Genomic DNA, 20,112 nt, shown 5'->3' on the forward strand with positions numbered 1-20,112 from the left:
GTAGAGATCTCAATTTTAGTTCATTTTTATATGTTTTGGAGTTTAGTGTGACGTCCATTTTCATTGAACTATTACACATTTTTGTTTAGTGGCCAGTTGAAGCCTGCCACCGGGTGCGGGATTTTCTCGCTGTGTTGAAGACTCATTGGTGGCCTTCGGCTGTTTTCTGCTCTTTGGTCGGGTTGTTGTCTCTTTGACACATTCCCCATTTCCATTCTCAATTTTATTTTTATTTGTGTCGTTGGGATGCTTTCTAATTGACGTATATCTCTAATTGACTTTGATCCATACCACTTATAGAACACAAACATCAACAAATGATATATTTGTGAATGACACGTAAGTCGAGCAGTTTAATAAATGCCTTTATTTTTCACAAATGTAACCTCCAAGATGGCTTCCACTATCACACATGATATTATAGTATGTTATCTGTCCGGAGCATAGAAGTTGATTAACACCATATAGAAAACAAAAATCAACAAAATGATATATTTGTATAAAGAATAACAGTTTAGGAAATGGCTTTAATTTTCACAAATGTAACCTCCAATATTGGTACCACTATCACACATGACATTATAGAAGTGATATATGTTCAGAGCATAGAAGTACATACAGTCTTGTGGAGATGCAATGGATCCATTGGGTTCTCCGTCACCGAAGGCGTAGTACGTCATTTTTGTCATCAGTTCATTCTTAATCCACCTCCAATCACCACCAGTAACGTACCGGTTGATATTTCTTCCACCCACGTAGTAATGTAGACCTGTTTGAAATCGACAAAGTTTGATAAATGAACTAATCTCAATATCCGATTGGATAATATGGAAAGGCAACAAGTTTTATTTTTCAGACGTCAGTGCATAGTAATTTTACTAGTACATTGCATATTGAAAGAATAGTGGTATAAATACTAGAACATATGCTGTTTGGTGTTGTCCTTGTTTGTAAGTCTGTTTTTCCGAGGAGTCAATTGTTGCTCGGAAATGAGGTCATTTATATAGTTGGGCATTTTTTGCAATTCCTGTTACTAGTATCCCTTTCCATGAATGATTGATACTGTTTAATTAACCGTTATATTTAATCATAAACAAACAAAATCCATTCACTCGTCTATGTTTAATAGGTTCACAGTTTATTTGAGGTTTTTAGCAATTTAATTTCATCTTTGACAATTTTGGTAATTTGATAACATAGAGGCACCTTTGGTTTATACAACTTTCAGAGCGTTTGGCTTCAAGCGTACCTGGTGGAGGAAATCAATCTTATTCTTTAATTTAGTATATACAACCTAAGTTTCCAAATTTGTGGTTATTATTTATATTCTTATTTGGCAATGCATCAATGTTGTGTGTGTGTGACTTGTTTATCCTATACCTGAATTCTTTTGCTGTAGTTCCATTTTCATGATCATGGCTTCCTCAAGGGTCTCAAAATTAGCAAGATAAGCACCTCTCTTCGCACAGAGTGCCTATGTAAACATAAATGTACAAAAAATGTTGTTTCATAACAATAGAAAAAGATTTAATTTTATCAATTGTTATCATGATATTTTTTTTATCATTTTTTTTTTATCATTGGAGACAAAACAATAAATTGTAAGACGTTTTAAGTATAACCACAGAGGAGGTTCCTGACTTCGGACATGTAAATACAAAAGTTGCGGGACGTCGGACATGTATATACAAACGTTGCGTGACGTCGGACAGTCGGACATGTATATGCAAAAGTCGCGTGACGTTGGACATGTATATACAAAATTCTAATAAAGTTATTTTGTATCAATGGTTCTGATTGGATGACAGTAAGCGTAAAATTCTCTATCTCATTGTCTGTAACTAAGGAAGCCGACATTTTGAATTGCGGACTGTATTGACATGTAATTTCTACAATAATAAGCAAAAAACTCACATGTTGAACCTAGAAATCTTCTTTTTATCAAATTTTATAACATTCTGAAGCGGTCAAGAAGCCAGAAAACACCCGGTGTTTACGTTTGACGCCGGAAGCATACCTTTGACGTCACCTAGTTTAGGAGCCAAAAAAGATTACATCTTTTCGCGGGATTTTCTTTAATGAAAATTTTACACTGAAATAATGATTGAAATTGAATTATGTACTTGTTTTGCATTAGAATAGAGATAACTAAATTTGCGACAGTAAAACTACCGACGGACGTCCGCAAAGCTTCAAATACAATACAGTTATCTCTTTTAAAAGTTGCGTGACGTCGGACATGTAAATACAAATGTTGCGTGACGTCGAACATGTAAACACAAATGTTGCGTGACATCGGACATGTATATACTAAAGTTGCGTGACTTCGGACATGTATATACAAATGTTGCGTGACGTCGGACATGTATATACAAAAGTTGTGAGGTTAAACTGCAGCTGTTACAGCTAGGTTATTCCTATTCGGGTCTATTTTCATTGGTAGCGTCTTTATAACTTAATGATTTGTAAGCCATGTATTTTTATTTTATCTATAACGAACCATCTCAGAGGTTTTCAGGAACACAAGATGCTAAGAAAACAGTCCTTTTAAATCTACATGATAAATGTACATAAACTTAGAAACACGATGTTCATGCTTCGATATCTTTATGAAAATAAGAAGATGTGCCATGAATGCAGAAGACAAACTTTCTACCATAGACAAAATAATGTAGCAGTTAGCAACTATAGGTCTTCGTAGGGCCATCAACAATAAGCGGTAGAGACTGTCATACACGTGAGAGGTTTTGCTATCTATAAAACCAGGTTTAATCCACCATTTTCTACATAAGAAAATGCTTGTACCAAGTCAGGAATATGACAATTGTTATCCATTCGTTTGATAATTTTGCCATTTGCTTAGGGACTTTTCGTTTAGAATTTTCCTCGGAGTCCGGCATTTTTGTTATTTTACTTTTTGCCTATTTTTTCACATTAATACACAACTTTCTAGTCATGAGCAGATTTAAATTGCATTAACGTGTGTCTCATATAACATTTCCCTTGATGTATGTGTTATATAACCTTTCGCTTTACGTTTGTGTCATATGACATATTAACCTTTCCATTGATGTATGTCCGATATTGCATTTCCCTTGGCGTATGTCCGATATAATATCTCCCTTTACGTACATGTATGTCCTATATAACATTTCGCGTTTGTCCCGTATAACCTCAACCTAGGCGTTTGTCCTATATTACATTTCCCTTGGCATTATTTTCAACTCTGAGTTTCAAATCGGCATTCCCTTGACGTATGTTTCATATAACCTTCACTTAATTGACGCTTGTCCAAAATTATCTTACCCTTGACGTATATCCCATATAACCTTTCACTTGACGTATGTTTCATAAAACCTTTCACTTGACGTATTTCCCGTCCCGTTGAAGGTTTTTCCTTATAACCCTTCCATTGTCGTATGTCCCATATAACCCTTGCCTTGACGTTGATCTCAAATAACCTTTCAGTTGACGTATGTCCCATATAACCGTTCCATTGAAGTTTGTTCCGTATAACATTTCCATTGACGTGTGTCCCAATTTAACCCTTCCCTTAACATATGTCCAAAAACTCCCATGTGACCTTTTCTTAGATGTATATCCCTTAAAATCTTTATCTTGACGTATATCAGATATAACCTTTCCCTGGTTTTATGTCCTATATTACCTTTCACTTGACGTATGTCCCATGTAACCTTTCTCTTGACGTGGAAAATATGGCCAAAAAATACTCAGACTAGACACCAATATTACACATGACCAGTGCATTTATATACTCTTATCTATTCACGACAAATATTTGTAAAGTAAAGTATGCATTCTATCTTCCAGTTACAAGTTAATACAAATGTGCACGATCAGTGTATGTGAAAGTACGTTGCATTAGTACATGTACCTATCTGTTGGTGAGTTATTTATACGTACAAATGCTGCATCTCCAGACACCTTGTCGTTACTTATAAAGTAACAGCCATCTCCTATCCTCACGTAGGGTGCTTTACAATTATCTGTTAACAGAAAAATAACAAACTTTAATGAAATCAAAGGTGAAAAGATATATTAGACATCGTACTTTTTAGAAAATGTTTTATTGACACACATGTATTTTTATATACATGAAAATATAGTCTTATTTTATTCTTCTTTTTTTTTTGTGCAAGTTTGGCTTATTTTCTTTTTGCATTTTGCGTATAAAATGTAAAGAAAATAAAGCTCATTCCTTGAAAAATATTTAAAAAAAAACAATTTAGTAAAATGAATTGATTTTGTTGTTGTGTAGTGTATGTATATCAACAACCCCTACAAATTTGAAATTGCTTATGTAACACACACACACATACACCCATAACACTGCCATCAAACTTTCTCATATTCCATTCTGTATGTGATCTAAGTATTAAGTTTGAAACATTGGAATGTTCCCTCTCTTATTCACTCCGACCGACAGTGCGAGAACCTCATGGGAAGTGAAGGTCGTTAAACTCCCTAGTAGTTATTCACTCTCTTCGGTCACGTTATAACATGTACATGGGAATGAAATGTGCCAAGCAGTATTACAAATCATTGCCACATCATACCCTTAGTTTCAAATTACATTCAAATTTCAAGTATTTTTTATAACATTAGTATTTTAAATTTCGGAAATAAAGGATAAGTGTTGATAAGTACCTGCTAATACAGTGTTAAATGCCATAGCAGTGCAAAACAACAGAATTTTAATTTCCATTCTAGAGTCAGTATGAAGAATGACTTTCTACTGTAAAACTGAAAAACAGAATAATAGTCAACTAACTTCAAGAAACAACATTCAAATTATAAGTATAACAAATGCTACGATTTTGTTTGTTCAAAGTATTGGAATTAAAGTAGCTTTCGTTTTTAGTATCTGTAAACTCAATCTCGATGATTTTAACCTGGATATATTAAAGTAGTGATGTTACTTACCTGATCCAAGAGATGCTAGTCTTACATATTCCTCCCGATAAAGAGGCTGTTTATAAAGATTATTCAGTCATGAAATACGCACAAAATATAACCACATTCATTATGTACACTTCATATCGTAGTATTTTATGCCAACATAAACGAAATAGCATAAAGAACAGCTAAATACTCTATTTTAAATTCAACAAAATAAGACGCAGTATAGTAACATTGGAAAACATTCAATTAACAAAGGAACAAGATAGGGCGTCGCTTATCTAATATATATCCTGTAAACATGCCGCTGTTTGGTATTATTAAATTATAACATTTTACGCACGTAAAATTAATGTTATACAACAATACAATGATATTTTCTCAAATTCAATATTTTGCGTTTTAATCAATCAGACTTGATATTCCTCAAGGACATTTTGAGTGCAAAAAGGAATATTTCAGGAACAAAGGTCGATGAAGAAAAAAAATTATATGGCACCGTATTGCCTTTGTCAATAAACAATTTTAACCCATACTGTAAACTTAAGTAACAGAACATTGACAGTCAAAATATAGCAGCATCTGATTGCACCCTACTGGTCATTATTTATTAGATATATAAATATAGTGGTTTCCGGACAATAACTTGAGTATAATTTTATGAAATTGTAAAACAAGGTTCCATACCACAAAAGAAAGATTGGATAGAATTTGGGGGTGATGGCCGTATCTGCTTAGGAATTAGGGGCCAAAAAGGGGTAACAAAACAAGCAATTTGTTTAACTTTGTTTGAATTGCTTATTTCTGACAAATGTCAATAGGGTTTAAATAATCTTGAAATGTTGGTGTTCTTTAATATGCTTAATCTTACCGTACAGTTAGATTTTATTTCGGGCCGTGTTTTCAGGTGGGTCAAAAGTAGGATGCAATTTTAACTTTGATTGATCTCAATACGTTGAATCTAATAATGTATTTAGATTTTGGATTTTGGGCCCATTTTTCAAATTGGTCCAATCAGGGTTCAAAGGGTCCAAAATTAAACTTTGTTTGATTTCAACAACATTTGAATGGTAGGGGTTTTTGCTATGCTGAATTGCATATATTTAATCAATGTCATTTGTTTGGTTTTTTTTACATTAAGAGTTACCTCCCTTACAACGTTTAAAGTTCATCTTTGGAGTGATATGCAAATGAGAAGCTATCATTTTATTTTTAAATGTTACTAAGAATTTTGATAATTCAGATATATTAAGTTTAGTGATTATTGGTCATGCATTGTTTTATTTTAAGATTGTTAGCATGTATTTAAATGATTTCCTATGGTTGAAAATTCCATTCTCATTCAAATGTATCAATCCACTTCAATAATAATTTAATCATTTCCCATATATACTTAAAAACAATTTCCTCCATATTGACATTTCTCTTCAAAGGGAAATAACTCCAATATCAATTTAATGATAATCCACTCTAAAACACTTAATATCACCTTTTGATATCACTTTTCAGAACAATTCTAACCACAAATTCACAAATCTAATCAAAATAACATCCCAACCACTTAGAATTACCATCCCATAACCCACAATTACCAATTCATGTCCAATTTCATGCCACAATTTTATCCAATATTATTATACTATTTTGCAAAAAAATAAGTAAAAATCTTCAGTTCATTATAATATAATTCTACTATCCTTTTAACTTAGATATAATTTTATTCTGCATTTCATTTCCACTATATTATTCATTCTTAAAATTGCTTAAATATCAATATTAGTTTCTAAATGATAACAGTTTAACAATGCCAAGAAAAAATGAATGTCCTCCCTTTTCCCATCACCCAAAGTCACAATATGTTTAAAAACTTCAATCATTAATTGATGACAAATAAACCTCCACTACCATACACATCCATCTGTACCCAACTTGTAGCAATATTCATACACCAAACAAATTATTAATTGATTTAATAAAAGGTTTCCTACCAATTACAGCTTAAACTAAATTCCTTTATGGAGCATTTTAAAAACTTAGCTAATATTGTCCATTTGTAAATGAATAAATTAAATTATTGGTGTACTTGGATATGCTGAATCTAATCGTGTATTTAGATTTGGGACATTGAACCATAATAGGTAAAAGTCCAATTTCATATTTTTCAGTTCTTTGACCACATTCATTCTGGATCAGAAACCCATGCTGTGTCAAATATTTAATCACAATCCAAATTCAGAGCTGTATCAAGCTTGAATGTAGTGTCCATACTTGCCCCAACTGTTTAGGGTTCGACATCTGCGGTCGTATCAAGATGCGCCCCGCGGAGCATTTTATTTAAGTTTAGGATAGAATGTAGCACTGAAAATCGTCCAGAATGAATAAATTATGTTTAGTTCCAATAATATTTAAATTCAGAGTGTGATTTACTTAATTGTTACGATTGATTGATTGATGGTTGATTAACGTCAAGTGACAAATATTACATGAATGATGTTTGAAACCACGGGAAATGCAACGTGCAGAAAACGTGGCACTCTCCCTACACGAGGCATCATATTTAACGTCCTAATTCAGGTTGGACGTGGTTGTGTGTTTATACACCCATACAGCCAAAACGGACGCCCCTCTCGAGCATGGATGTGACTGTCGGGTAATATAAGTCAAGAGTTAACCATAGCTCTTATACCCCCACACTAGGACCACGATCCCGCTTCGACCTAAGAAATTCTGAAAAATTTTGGAAATCGTAGTAAGATCGTGATTGTCGTTGTAAGGACGTGCCAAGGTCTTCGTGATCGTTGAGGTCCACAACCAACTTTGAACATGCTCAAAACATTTGTAGTGCAGACGTGGCCAAAACTAGTCGTAGTAGAAGCGTAGAAAGGTCGTAGTAAGGACGTAGTAAGATCGGGATGGGCGTAGAAGCATCGTATTGGAAATCATGGTGCAATCGGGAAGCCAATGGAAAAGATTTCGCTGCGACCTTACTACGATTTCACTGCGACTATCCCGATTTCACTACGTCTTTATTACGCTTCTACTACGATATATTGCTACGATTATACTATTAGGAAGACAATAGTACGCTGCTATTAAGCACTTGCCGTCCTAAGTACGACCTTACTACGATGCTACTACGTCCTAGCCACGATAACTGCACGATCTCATTCTGTTGATATATAAAAAAACGGATGCAATAACTCCTACCTGTAGTTCAACCATGGTTACACATGAGCAAAACCTACTTCTGCAATCTTTAATACAGCTGCACTGTATCGATTTGGCTGATCAGGCTACACTTTTAGTTATAGAAGAAGGAGAAGACATACTAGACAGCTTAGGTCCTGTTTGGTGCGCCCTTGGCTTTCTGTTGAAAGAAGACTCCAGTTTGGGCATTACGACCGACTTATGAAAGGATTAAGAATGGAGGATCAACAGTCATTCTTTGATATTTTAAGGATGCCTCCAGAAATGTTTGATGAACTTTTGAACAGAGTAAGTCCTCAAATTCAAAAGATAGACACCCGATTTAGAAAGGCACTAGATCCTGGTCTGAAAGTTGCTATAACCTTTAGGCACTTAACTTCTGGTGATAGGTATCCAACCCTTCAGTACGATTTCAGAGTCGCGCGCAATACTATAAGTACTCTTATTACAGGAATATAAAGATGAAATCATATCCTGTCCAACAGAACCAAAAGATTTTCAAAGAAGATGGAACGTGCCACACGCTTGTGGCGCACTCGATGGAAAGCATGTTGCTATTAGAAGACCGCCTAAAACGGATCCTTGTTTCATAACTATAAAGGTTTATTTTCATTAGTGCTCCTTGCCTTGGTGGATGCAGACTAAAAAAATTTATGGATAGATGTAGGAGGATATGGTTCCATGTCGGACGCCCTGACTTACAATGTGGCAGAATTTAAGGAGTGTTTTGGAAGGAAAGACTATTTTATTTCCAGAAACAGATCCCTTTTTTACCTAATGACGATCTGAACATGCCATACTTCATCTTGGGTGACGTCGTATTTGGGTTCAGAACTTATTTGATGAAGCCATATTCTAGAGCGTAGTGACAACGTAGTGGAGTCGTGGTTCGATCGTAGTAGACTCGTATTGAGTTCGTAATGCGATCGGGAAGGTCTTGGTAGAAGCGTACAGAGATCGTGTAAGTCGTGGTAAGGTCTTATTAGACGTAGCAAGAGCGTGACAAGATCGTAACTAGAACGTGTTACTATCGTAGCAGGATCTTATCAGGATCATAGCAAGGTCGTGGTATGAACTTGAAAACTATGAAATATTCAATATTCAAGCCGACCATACCACGATCTCACCGCGATCTTATTTTTTTATTGATCGTGGTGGGATCTTCATGGTCTTAGTCTAGTGTGACGGGGGCTTTAGCCCCAGTCAAACCTCCGGGTCGTATTACCTTGAAAGTCCGATATCAGTTCAGTAAAATTCGTTCATTGCAAGCAGTGGTTATTTGCAGACAGTAAAGTGGTACTCATTGCATAACTTATGTGTATCGTGCTGTCCTGCGAGAAAAGAACAATCCGTGATGCAATTTGATTTACCTCCCTTTAAACACCATATGTCTTCGCCTGTGAGCTATCGTTATTAATATCATTTGAGTAATTCCTCTTTGATGATGTCGTTAACATATCAGCTCAAGTTTATTTGAAGGATATGATGATTGTTGAAAGCGAATTGTCTTGTTTTGCCTTTATCGTATGTATAAACCATTTCCAAATAAGTGTGCTTTGTATATTGCATGTTTTAAACATGTATACTGTATTGTGAATATTTCAGATGATACATATTGTATTGCAAGTTTCATAACTATCGACCTTATAAAAAAACACATGTTGGGTGATAAAAAGTTTTAATTAAAATAAAACAAATAATAAAGAGTACAAAAAAACTGAAATAAAAACTTTATAAATTTCGTGCGTCCGATACGCTTTTCAGGATTCACCTTTATGAGGAAAGCTAAACATTTGAAAGCCAGGGATGCGTAAAAACGCTAAACTATAGGAGATATACGAGCTACAAATATCTCTTCTATTACCCCAATAACCAAGACTGCATGTCCAATATCCGTAAAATTTAAAAACAATGCATTTTTCACGCACAGTGTAAGCTACTGTTATACATAAGACATTACTATATATATATATCATAAAGTGTAGCATCTGTGCTGTCGATATGATTTAGCGCAGGTAAGAGTTTCCCACGGAAGGGAAAGGTAACTTTGGCGTAAAACGACAGAAAGGCGGCTCAGCGTAACCACGACGATAAACAATAGCAAATGTTATAGCAAGGAAGGCACGAACCTACCATCTTTTGTTGGTTTATTTCTGTAAATTGTTTGATTCTAATTTTATAAGAAAAAGTTCGGAAGAGGAAATGAATAAAATTGTGTTTTTCCTATTTAAAAAAATACATTGATTTAAAAAATAGTTCTTGTTCCTGCATGATTGAAAAACAGTTTTTTTTTTTATCAAAATATAACAAAAACTGTTTGCCCCTTAAGACACATGAACACACAAGATGAATGGTCGTCGCCTAACTATAATGAATTATTGTTCTTCCTAATGCCTGAATTCCCTGTTGTCTCTGGTATACTTTTTAAGAAGAAATACTGATTTAGTTAATAATTCCCTATAAAGTATAAGTAAATTGCCCTCTTATTTCATATTTTTATATATGATTTTGGTGCTAAATTTGATGAATATTGTAAAGATCTGGTAAGTGCTCTATCAATTATATAAATGTTGGGATTTTTTGCTGCTGTGTACACTCGGTAAATGGTTTGGACGTAGAATATGTTGTGTAGACTCGGTAAATTCTGTGATGACTCGGTAAATTGCTGTTTAAACTGGGGAAATATTGTGTAGGTTATGAAATCATCGTGTTGACCCTGTTGATATTGTACAAATGTAAATTTTGTAAATGTTGCTCCAGTGAACTCTATTTAATTTTATCCATTCAACAGTATCAGTCTTCTTTTAATTATCTAAAGATCGCTTTGCATGCGCCATATCTAGAAATTAAGTCTAGTTTTTGATGTCTTCCTGGTTTTTGGAGTTGTTTGGTTGCTGTCTTATTAATATATACTCTAAATCTTTTATGCGTTTTTAGATAGAGTAGATGATAACGGAATGCATTTGTTTTTGTTTCAGGCAAAACAGTTGTGGTATGGCGATAATTATACTAAATTAATATACTCTACTCTAAACTTATATTACTACTTCTTCGATTCAACAGACAAAGGGAGCATGTATCAAAATGTCGTCACAATTACACAAATCAATGATGACGACGCCGACGACGACGAGGATGATGATGAGTAGTCCTTTTCTTTAAGATAGCGTTTATCAATTTGAATGAATTCGTAAAAAAGAGAGCATACACTGACACACCGTATCAACTGAGTTACGCATAAACCAAAAGCTATAGGACAGGCAGTATTACTACTAAAAATAAAGGAATTTCACAATATGAAAACTGAAATCATAACATTTGTAAAATATAAACTAGTTTTGAGTTGTCCGTCGAATTGGATTTCAATACAAAGCATATGAAGCAAACTTTCTTCTCTCAGTAGTTTTCTTTTAGAAAGTTCACTTAGATAGATATAATGCTCGTTCGAATATGTATCATTAGAAAGATCCTGCAATTTTAATGCAAGAATAAGGCAATTCAAAGTTGTGCCCAATTAGTTAAGGTAAAAACCAACTGCTTGTTAAAATATAAATCAAAAAACAAATATTTTGTCAATCAAATTAAATATTTCTGCATCGGTATACATATTTGAAATAGTTGTTTCTAATAAAGTGACAGTAATTACTACGATGTTTCTCGACTAGGGCTGCATGCTGACAAAAAAACCCGCTGTTTTTGTGATGATGTAACCCATGTTTCAATATAGAATTGAATCCTGATTCTTTTTTATTTACACGAAATGAAAGCAAGTAGCCTTCACATATTACATGAAGCATGATGGCGACCATGTTGATGATGAGAAGTTTAAAGTTTTTATATCGTGTCAAAACGTTCAGCGATTGCCTTTGAAGAAATTCTAATTAATTAACTTTTAAGAAGACTCAAAATGTTATTAATATCCTCTACTGGACGATTGTCTCGTGTGTTGTCTATAAAAATAAGACAATGTGGTATGATTGCTAATGAGACAACTCTCCACCAGAAACAAAATGACGTAGAAGTTAGCAACTATAAAGGTCACCGTACGGCCTTCAACAATTAGCAAAACACATACCGCATAGCAAGCTACAAAACGTCCCGAAATGAAAAATGGTAAAACAATTCAAACGAGAAAACTAACAGCCTGATTTATGTATAAAACAATAAACGAAAAACAAATATGATATACAGCAACAAACAACAACCATTTAATTACAGGTTCCTGACTTGGGACAGGCACATACAGAATTTTGCGGGGTAAAATAAGTTCGGGGGCGCCCAATCCTTCCCCTAACCTGGGACAGTGGTGAAACAGCACAACGTAAGAACAAACTATATACTATAAAATTCAGTTGAAAAGGGCATATTTAATTGTATCGCCAATGATTAAATTGTCTTTGTAACAATCGCAAATGCAGATATCAGTGTTGATCTTTGTTTTTTATATATGATTTCCTGTGTTTGGCATCTGTTGAACAACATCTCCATTATGAGTAAAAGTATATATCTAGAGCTCTTTCATGTAAATAAAACAGAACTTTAGAAATTATGCAAACGTGTGAAAATATAAAAAAAATGTTAGAAATATTACTTGTATATTCTAGACAGACGAAACATTGTGCGTATATCATACCTAAGCAGTTTTCGTCACTATTAAACAAAAATGCATGTTACAATACATTACGCGACGGAAGCAAATACCAAATATCTACAGACAATCAGGCACGTGTTGACAAACATAACGATAATCTCGCGTTAATTCATATATAAGAAGCATTTATCTTATACTAATTTTCTCAGCAATTTCATTTGTCATGTTCCTCTGACATAGATTTATACATTAACGTTGTACATGAAAAATCAATCATTACTAGTTTTGTATAAACAAAAGGTTTTATTGTACGTAGAGGTACTTTACTTTTTGGGAATATGAATTGGTGATGGTAAATCACGATTTTTAAACGTGGAAATGATATATAATTGTTCTCTTTTGGGTCTAATTTTTCATATTTGTTAGTATTCTAAAAATCTAAAATTTAAGGAAAGAGCAATGATTTTTAATTTTAGTGCAATGTCTGTTTCATGATGTCATTATGACGTCATGAAGTAGCCTCCTAATTGCAATATGTCACCCAAACGGTTGAAAATTATTCTGCAAACAAGGTATGGATTGGTTTACTATTCCGAATGAAACCTTGTTGTAATGTTGAATTATTCAAGAAACATTCTCGGATATACTATTGTAAGACAAATAAATTCAAATGATAAAACCAATTTTTGATTAAAATATGAATTTTTCATTTTTTTTGCTATTTTGATTTATGATTGATTGATTGTTGGTTGCTTAACGTCCAGTGGCAAATTTTTTCATTCATGAACAAGTTACATGTAGCAATTAATGTAATAAAGGTCGTCCGGAATGAAGTTCGGGGAATTTTGGACTGCCACTGAAAATGAGGGTATATTGGATAGGGACAGACATTTTGCCTGGCAACAGGCCACCTACGGATTCCTCAAAAAGTTGTTGCAATGGTTTCTAACGTGTAGAGACCGTGGCACTGTTTTAACACGAGGCATAGGAATTAACGTCCCCATTATGACCGGACGTGGCTGCGTAGTTGTAGATCCCGCACAGCCAAATAGACGCCCCATCAAAATGACCATATTTTTATTCCCTAGTCATCATTTGTGATGTATGAATGATTTTATAAAATGCATGTTATTTTTTACTGTTGAATGTGTACTGTTTGCATGTATTTTGTTTGAATGCCTCAAAGAAAATTGTACAAGTTCTATTTGAGTTACTCTCTTTATCAATGTCATTTTTATTATTATTATTATTATTATTATTATTATTATAAGTTTTCACTTGGGTAGTTTTTGTCAAAATTATGTATCCTTACTGATACGTCTTTACACCACTACTAGCCCTATTTTTTTATCTTTCCTATAAAACAAATGAAATATGTTCAAAAGAAAATGATATTAGTTTCATTTTAGTTTTTCAACTATTTTGCATATATGATGTAAACATAAAAATTGACAACACAGAGAAACTACCAAACTCCGAAACAGTAATAACATCGTCTCTGCTAGACTACTGTGTAAACTGGACACCTGTTGTGTTCACTTATGGCTGAGCTTTAGATGGAATGGCGGATCAGTTTACGCTATTGTGGTTTATGTTTAAGCAAAACAACGTCGCCACTCTATCGGAGTTTGAGAATATACTTCTGCACAATACAGCAAATGTACGGACTTGCTATCTACAAATACATACCGAAATGTTTCTATAAGTTCAACAAATTTTCCCCTGATTTTTGCGGTCCATCCATGTTGATGACCTAAGTCCCTTTTAAAGTAGGTATTTAAAACAATTTTCTTTTCATTTACATTAGGTGCTTCAATCATGCAAATATCTAAAAAGAAAAAAAAATTATAACATTTAAGATAGATCATAAAGGCGTAATATTTTACTATAATATTTTTTTTCATAAGCTGAGAGCCAAATAAAAGGCTTATCTTATCAAGTCCTTGTGGTGCCATTTCCCAGGTCGACACACTACAGACCGTAATAACTCTCATATTCGTTTTAGCAGATATGCATGAAAAAATTGCCACTAAAATTTAACCACACTATATAGCTTATAGTATAATATCTTGCCACATTGGTAATCTAAAAGAACCATAATTGGTGTTTTTTTGTCAAATATTTTAGTTTGTAATTCTGTGGATGATATAAAATTAATAGACATATTTTCCTACGATAAAAAAACCCAGTGGAATATTTGTTTAATAAAAGAAAAAGTTTGGACGACGAGCTTACATATCTTTATTTGCAGTTCTTGATGAAATTATTTGCTAAGCTTGGAGGTTTCATGTCATCGTTAATACAGTACAGTAATACATTGATCCAATTTTTACAATTTTTACAATTAAAAAAACGGATGAAAAAACACAAGACTGTTGAAGACGTGCATATATTTACATTGTATATAGGAATAATGTTGTTTAAGTCTACACATAAGGAATCTTTTTTTATATTGTTTTCCCCGTATTTTTGCAATGGTCAATTTAACATAATTTTGAGTATTTCTTATTTATAAATATAGTATAGCTGCACGTTGATAGTCGTTTATTTCAATATATATTTTAATGTAGAAATTGTCATTATAAAATAAAGAGTGTTGTCCAGTATCATTACCGTTTCCTGAATACGAAAAATGCACGCTGTTCATATCAACCCTGGCCAACATGTTTTATTTATTTTCCCATTATTACCACATAAAAGACTACAAAACACAAACTCAAAAAGACTTAATTATTTCGACAATTACAAATATTTCGTCAAAAGAATATTTCAAATAAATTAAAGAAGTAAAAATTTCTCTATTACCGCTTTCCAATTTCTTGGCTTCTGAATTTACACAAACGCAAATCTTTCACATTCTTACGTTTTGAATTTCATAGGTACTTCGACAATAACATGTCATGGACTATTATTCTTTCAAATGAAGCGGAAATGTTTAACTTGTAAAATGTTTTTTCAAGTCCCAATATCTCATATTGTAAAACGATAACTGTATAAAACGGCGGGAATCTGTCAGCGCTCCACGTGCTAAATATGTCTGTTGCAGTCGACCATTTATGACCGCGGTACTTTATTTCAAAAACAGCATTGCAAAACTACTTAATAATATTTCTTTAAAACGTAATTATTATTTTTTTCAAAATTTAAACTTTCTAACTTATGTTTCACAGGAAAATCAACTATTGAGAAAAAATGTAATTTTTTTTTGTGAGAAATGAAGTTTCTTTTCGCTAATTGAAATAAAAATATGAATGGAACTTCATGCGGTCGTTGTCTGAAAATCTATTACCCTTTTTCAAACTAAACCTCACACAGCAAAAGTTGTTGTTTAGTTATGATATCATGAAACAGAACGATGTCTTTTGACAAAACCAGGGATATTTATTTAGATACAAACATCGTAATCTTGTATCAGAGACCTTAATTGTTGACTCAGTAAACAGTACAAATGTTTCGTACCAGACAATAATCACAAAACAGAGTCGGGTTTCATTTTAATGAAGGATGATATCTTGTGCGTCGTGTCGCTCTGCTTCTGAGTGGATTTATCTTGACTGGTTCCCTGTTGTTTGCTAAACTGTTGACAGGACTGTCAAGTTCTGTAGAACCAAATTATGTAAAACGTACAAATGATTGGAACAGGACATTAAACGTAAAGTGAAAAGCGTCAGATGAACTACTTTGTCTTCATGAAGAAAGTTTAAAGGCTTAATCTTATCTGATAAAGAATGTACGAAGTTCATTATGTTTATAAAACTTTCAAGTTACTCTTACTTACGTCGAAAATTATATATCAACTTCTTTACCAACCATTATCAAAATGTCTGAGGTATTTTTACCCTGGACGAATTCGGCATAAATATCTAAAAAATTAATTAATTTCTTCCGTTCATTTATTTTGATCAATGTGTGAAATGTGAGCGCGCTTTTTCATAACAAATTATACAGACATTTGACAACATGTCGGTATACCAACCTTCAAGCCTGCCAACTGAACATTTTATTTCATTTTTTCGATAATATATGTTTTCTTGATATGAGGTAAATAAAGATTAAACTTTACCGATGCCACATGTGGAGCAATACCTGCTCACCTTTCCCGAACACCTGATGTGTACTTCGGTTTTGCGTGGATGTAATGTTTTGTGATTGTTTTTTTTTTTGTCTTTTCGGTCGTCTTTCTTTTGGCCATGGTGTTGTCTGTTTTTATATGGCTAATGGTTTTTGATTTCGCTCTTGGTGTTCTCTTGTTTTTTTCATATGACGATGAGTTATTTTAATGTGTGTAGCTGCCATTTTCCAATTGACTGTACATTATCGTCTGTTTGGTCGCATGAAACCATCATCCCAATTTATTATGAAGTAGATATGTAATAGTATATATATGACATAATATGTATTTTTTTTTTTTTTGGGGGGGGGGGGGGGGGGGGGTAATATGCGATTGACATATATATACAAAGATCTGATACCTTATCACAAGGTAATAGAAAATTATTTCAACCTCAAGACTGACTTCGTAAAGGAGGCTTATTTATCAATTAAAGATTTTAATATAAGAAGTAAAATTGAGAATGGAGATGGGGAATGTGTCAAAGAGACAACAACCCGACCATAGAGCAGACAACAACCCGACCATAGAGCAGACAACAACCCGACCATAGAGCAGACAACAACCGAAGGCCACCAATGGGTCTTCAATGCAGCGAGAAACTCCCGCACCCGGAGGCGTCCTTCAGCTGGCCCCTAAACAAATATGTATACTAGTTCAGTGATAATGGACGTCATACTAAACTAGAGCTATATGTAAAATGAGAATAAGTGCACATGATCTTAAAATTGAGAAAGATAGATATAGTAAAAAATACATAGAGAGAACTCAGCGTCTATGTCATCACTGCCTATCACATGGATCAAATTCTATTGAAGATGAGACCCATTTTACAGTAAGTTGTCCTTTATATAACGAACAGAGAAAATTATTATGGGATAAAGTAAACAGTTTTTGTACTAATTTTAAAGAATTACCCAAATGAGCATTTACCAACTCTTATGTGCCTAGGCAATTATATTATTAAGTGTTTAGAATTAAGATCCAGGTAGATACAAAATATATAAAATAATATTTAATTATGATGAAATTATTGTAATAGTTATGTAAGACACATGATGTGTTACATGTAGGCTCTGATCCTGTCCATAACATGATAGTATTATCTTAGGATCTAGTTTTTCTTTTTTCAAATCATATTGTGCATAATATTGTTGTAAATGATGCCCTTTATGCGTTCTTGATTAGATTAATAAAATTCTTATACACATCAAACAAATTTCCCAAGAAATAGCTTGATAATTTCTTATTGGTGCCTTTAGAGGAGAATGAACTGTTGACCATACAGTCTTTGAAAATAGATACATCAATATACAGCATGTGTATAGATAAAAGAGACTATCAAGGATTTAACTCTAGCTAAAACAAATCAAATAAAACACGATAAATGAGGTGTATGCTCTTATAAAATATAGTTATGGTGTGAAGTTTTGTTCATGTGAGAATTTCTCATATTAATACACCGTCAAAATTTCATGTTTGGTTAAATTTCTTCAAAATACTGGTCTGGTCATCTGTTTTGTATATTGCCCTTTCATACTATTTTAAACTGCTAGGTTTTCTTACATATATTTCGATGTGCCCCGTGCTGTCTATCATTTGTTTTTTTAGTTTTATATGTATTGTCTATTATTTGTTGTTTCGAAATTATTGGTCTTTTGTTGGGCAATGTATGACAAATAAATGTTGAAAAACCTCGCCCGTAATTATAAATTATGTAATTCATTGACCGCTCCCGACATGTGTAACTTCAAGGCATATTTTAGCGGCGATCGATGTCTTTCAAAATTATTGCACTTTTTTTCTTGTATCCCTGGTGCTTTCGACTGGAGAACCGTCGTACACAAACATCGCAGAAATTGGCACTCCGAGGCGGGTGGGGAGCAAGAAGGTGAACTGTGGTTTATTTTTATCAATAGTACCGCTTAAGTCGACGCTAGGGGCCGTCTTGACCTTGTTGTAGGGTATGAATGATTCGTTCATTGTTGAAGACCCTACATCAACTGTCAAGATGAAGAACAGGAATAAAAGCCTTGTTCATTGATAATTTTCTATGTTTTCTATGTATTGTGTGCAATTTTGTCTAATGTACATTTACTCCATATCCTTTCATTTTCTATTACCTTCTTTACACTACAAACCAGTAAAAGTCTGAAATGGCCTATATTTGTACTCGACTGAACTGATTTTTACTCGACCAGTCTGAATTGGTCTGAAATTTACTTGATATTACTCGACTGTAGTCTGGACCATACTAAACAGTCTGAACTTGTACTCGACCTTTACTCGACCAGTACTTAACCATTTTATACGAGTCTGAACCATACTCGACATAGTCTTAACCATTCTCGACCAAGTCTGAACCATGCTCGACCTAGTCTGAACCATACTCGACCTAGTCTGAACCATACTCGACCTAGTCTGAACCATACTCGACCAAGTCTTAACCAACCTAGACCTATTTTTTGTATCTATCTATATTATTTTTTCATTAATTTAGGAACTGTTATTCATATATATATATATATATAAAATGTATATCACATTTAAAATTAAAATAAAACAAGGTGATCAAATTTCTGGTTGGATTAAAAAAATATCATGTAATAAATTAAGTTCGTTAAATGAATTTTCATATACATGATATCATGTTCACATTGATTTATGCATCAAAAATACTATAACTTTCAACCATTATTCAAATATCTTAAATGTTATTCAATTTTTTTTTTATCAAAATATATATAAAATAGTATATAAAGCAACTTAATAAATTAGAATTGACACCTTTGTTTTGTAAAATCAAAAATTTAATCTAATAATAATAATAAAACTTTCATCTTTTTATCCTTGATAACCTTTTAAAAAAGGAAATGTATTCCAAAGTTGCAGTAGAAATTTATTTTAATTAAATTTAAATACGTTTTGTCAAAATTAAAGACAGGGCATACAAGAAGCAGTTTAATAAGGTTTAATGGTTTAATTACCTCAGTACAGGTGTTTTACAGGTAAAAAGAAAACCATATTTTTCTTAAACTCGTGTATTACTTATCTAGTGAATTCAAAGGCCTTGTTATTTAAGTTTTACAGGATGTTGTAATTTTCAATGGATGTTATTTAAAATTTATTACTCTCTGACCAGGTGTGATCTTTTTAATCAGTGTGCAGGATATATTACTTTATAGTTTACCCCTAATCAGAAGAAAAATTTTATTCATTTCTTGAATTTTTTATCCCTTTTAAAATATATATATATCCCAAATTATGAATAGGAATAGATATA

The 20,112-nt window shown here is 33.1% G+C and overlaps 1 protein-coding gene across 1 annotated transcript; it reads right to left on the reverse strand.

Moving 5' to 3' along the window:
* Positions 1-478: 478 nt before the first annotated feature.
* Positions 479-5,124, reverse strand: LOC127712416 (C-type lectin domain family 4 member M-like). The gene is made up of 5 exons (XM_052218852.1): positions 4,945-5,124; positions 4,669-4,764; positions 3,925-4,007; positions 1,381-1,474; positions 479-769 (listed from the first exon to the last, which is right to left on the reverse strand). Exons 2-5 carry the CDS (start codon positions 4,724-4,726, stop codon positions 528-530), a joined length of 477 nt encoding a protein of 158 aa, XP_052074812.1. The 5' UTR covers positions 4,727-4,764; positions 4,945-5,124; the 3' UTR covers positions 479-527.
* Between the last annotated feature and the right edge of the window lie 14,988 nt (positions 5,125-20,112).

Source organism: Mytilus californianus, unplaced genomic scaffold (assembly GCF_021869535.1).
Source record: "Mytilus californianus isolate M0D057914Y unplaced genomic scaffold, xbMytCali1.0.p SCAF_8, whole genome shotgun sequence".
Classification (NCBI taxonomy): Eukaryota; Metazoa; Mollusca; class Bivalvia; order Mytilida; family Mytilidae; genus Mytilus; species Mytilus californianus.

Coding starts and splice junctions, on each gene's coding strand:
- LOC127712416 (XM_052218852.1), bottom strand. CDS start 4,726: ATGGAAATTAAAATTCTGTTGTTTTGCACTGCTATGGCATTTAACACT. Junction 4,008..4,668: donor ATTTAACACTGTATTAGCAG/GTACTTATCAAC, acceptor TTCTGTTAACAG/ATAATTGTAAAGCACCCTAC. Junction 770..1,380: donor ACTACAGCAAAAGAATTCAG/GTATAGGATAAA, acceptor GATTTCAAACAG/GTCTACATTACTACGTGGGT.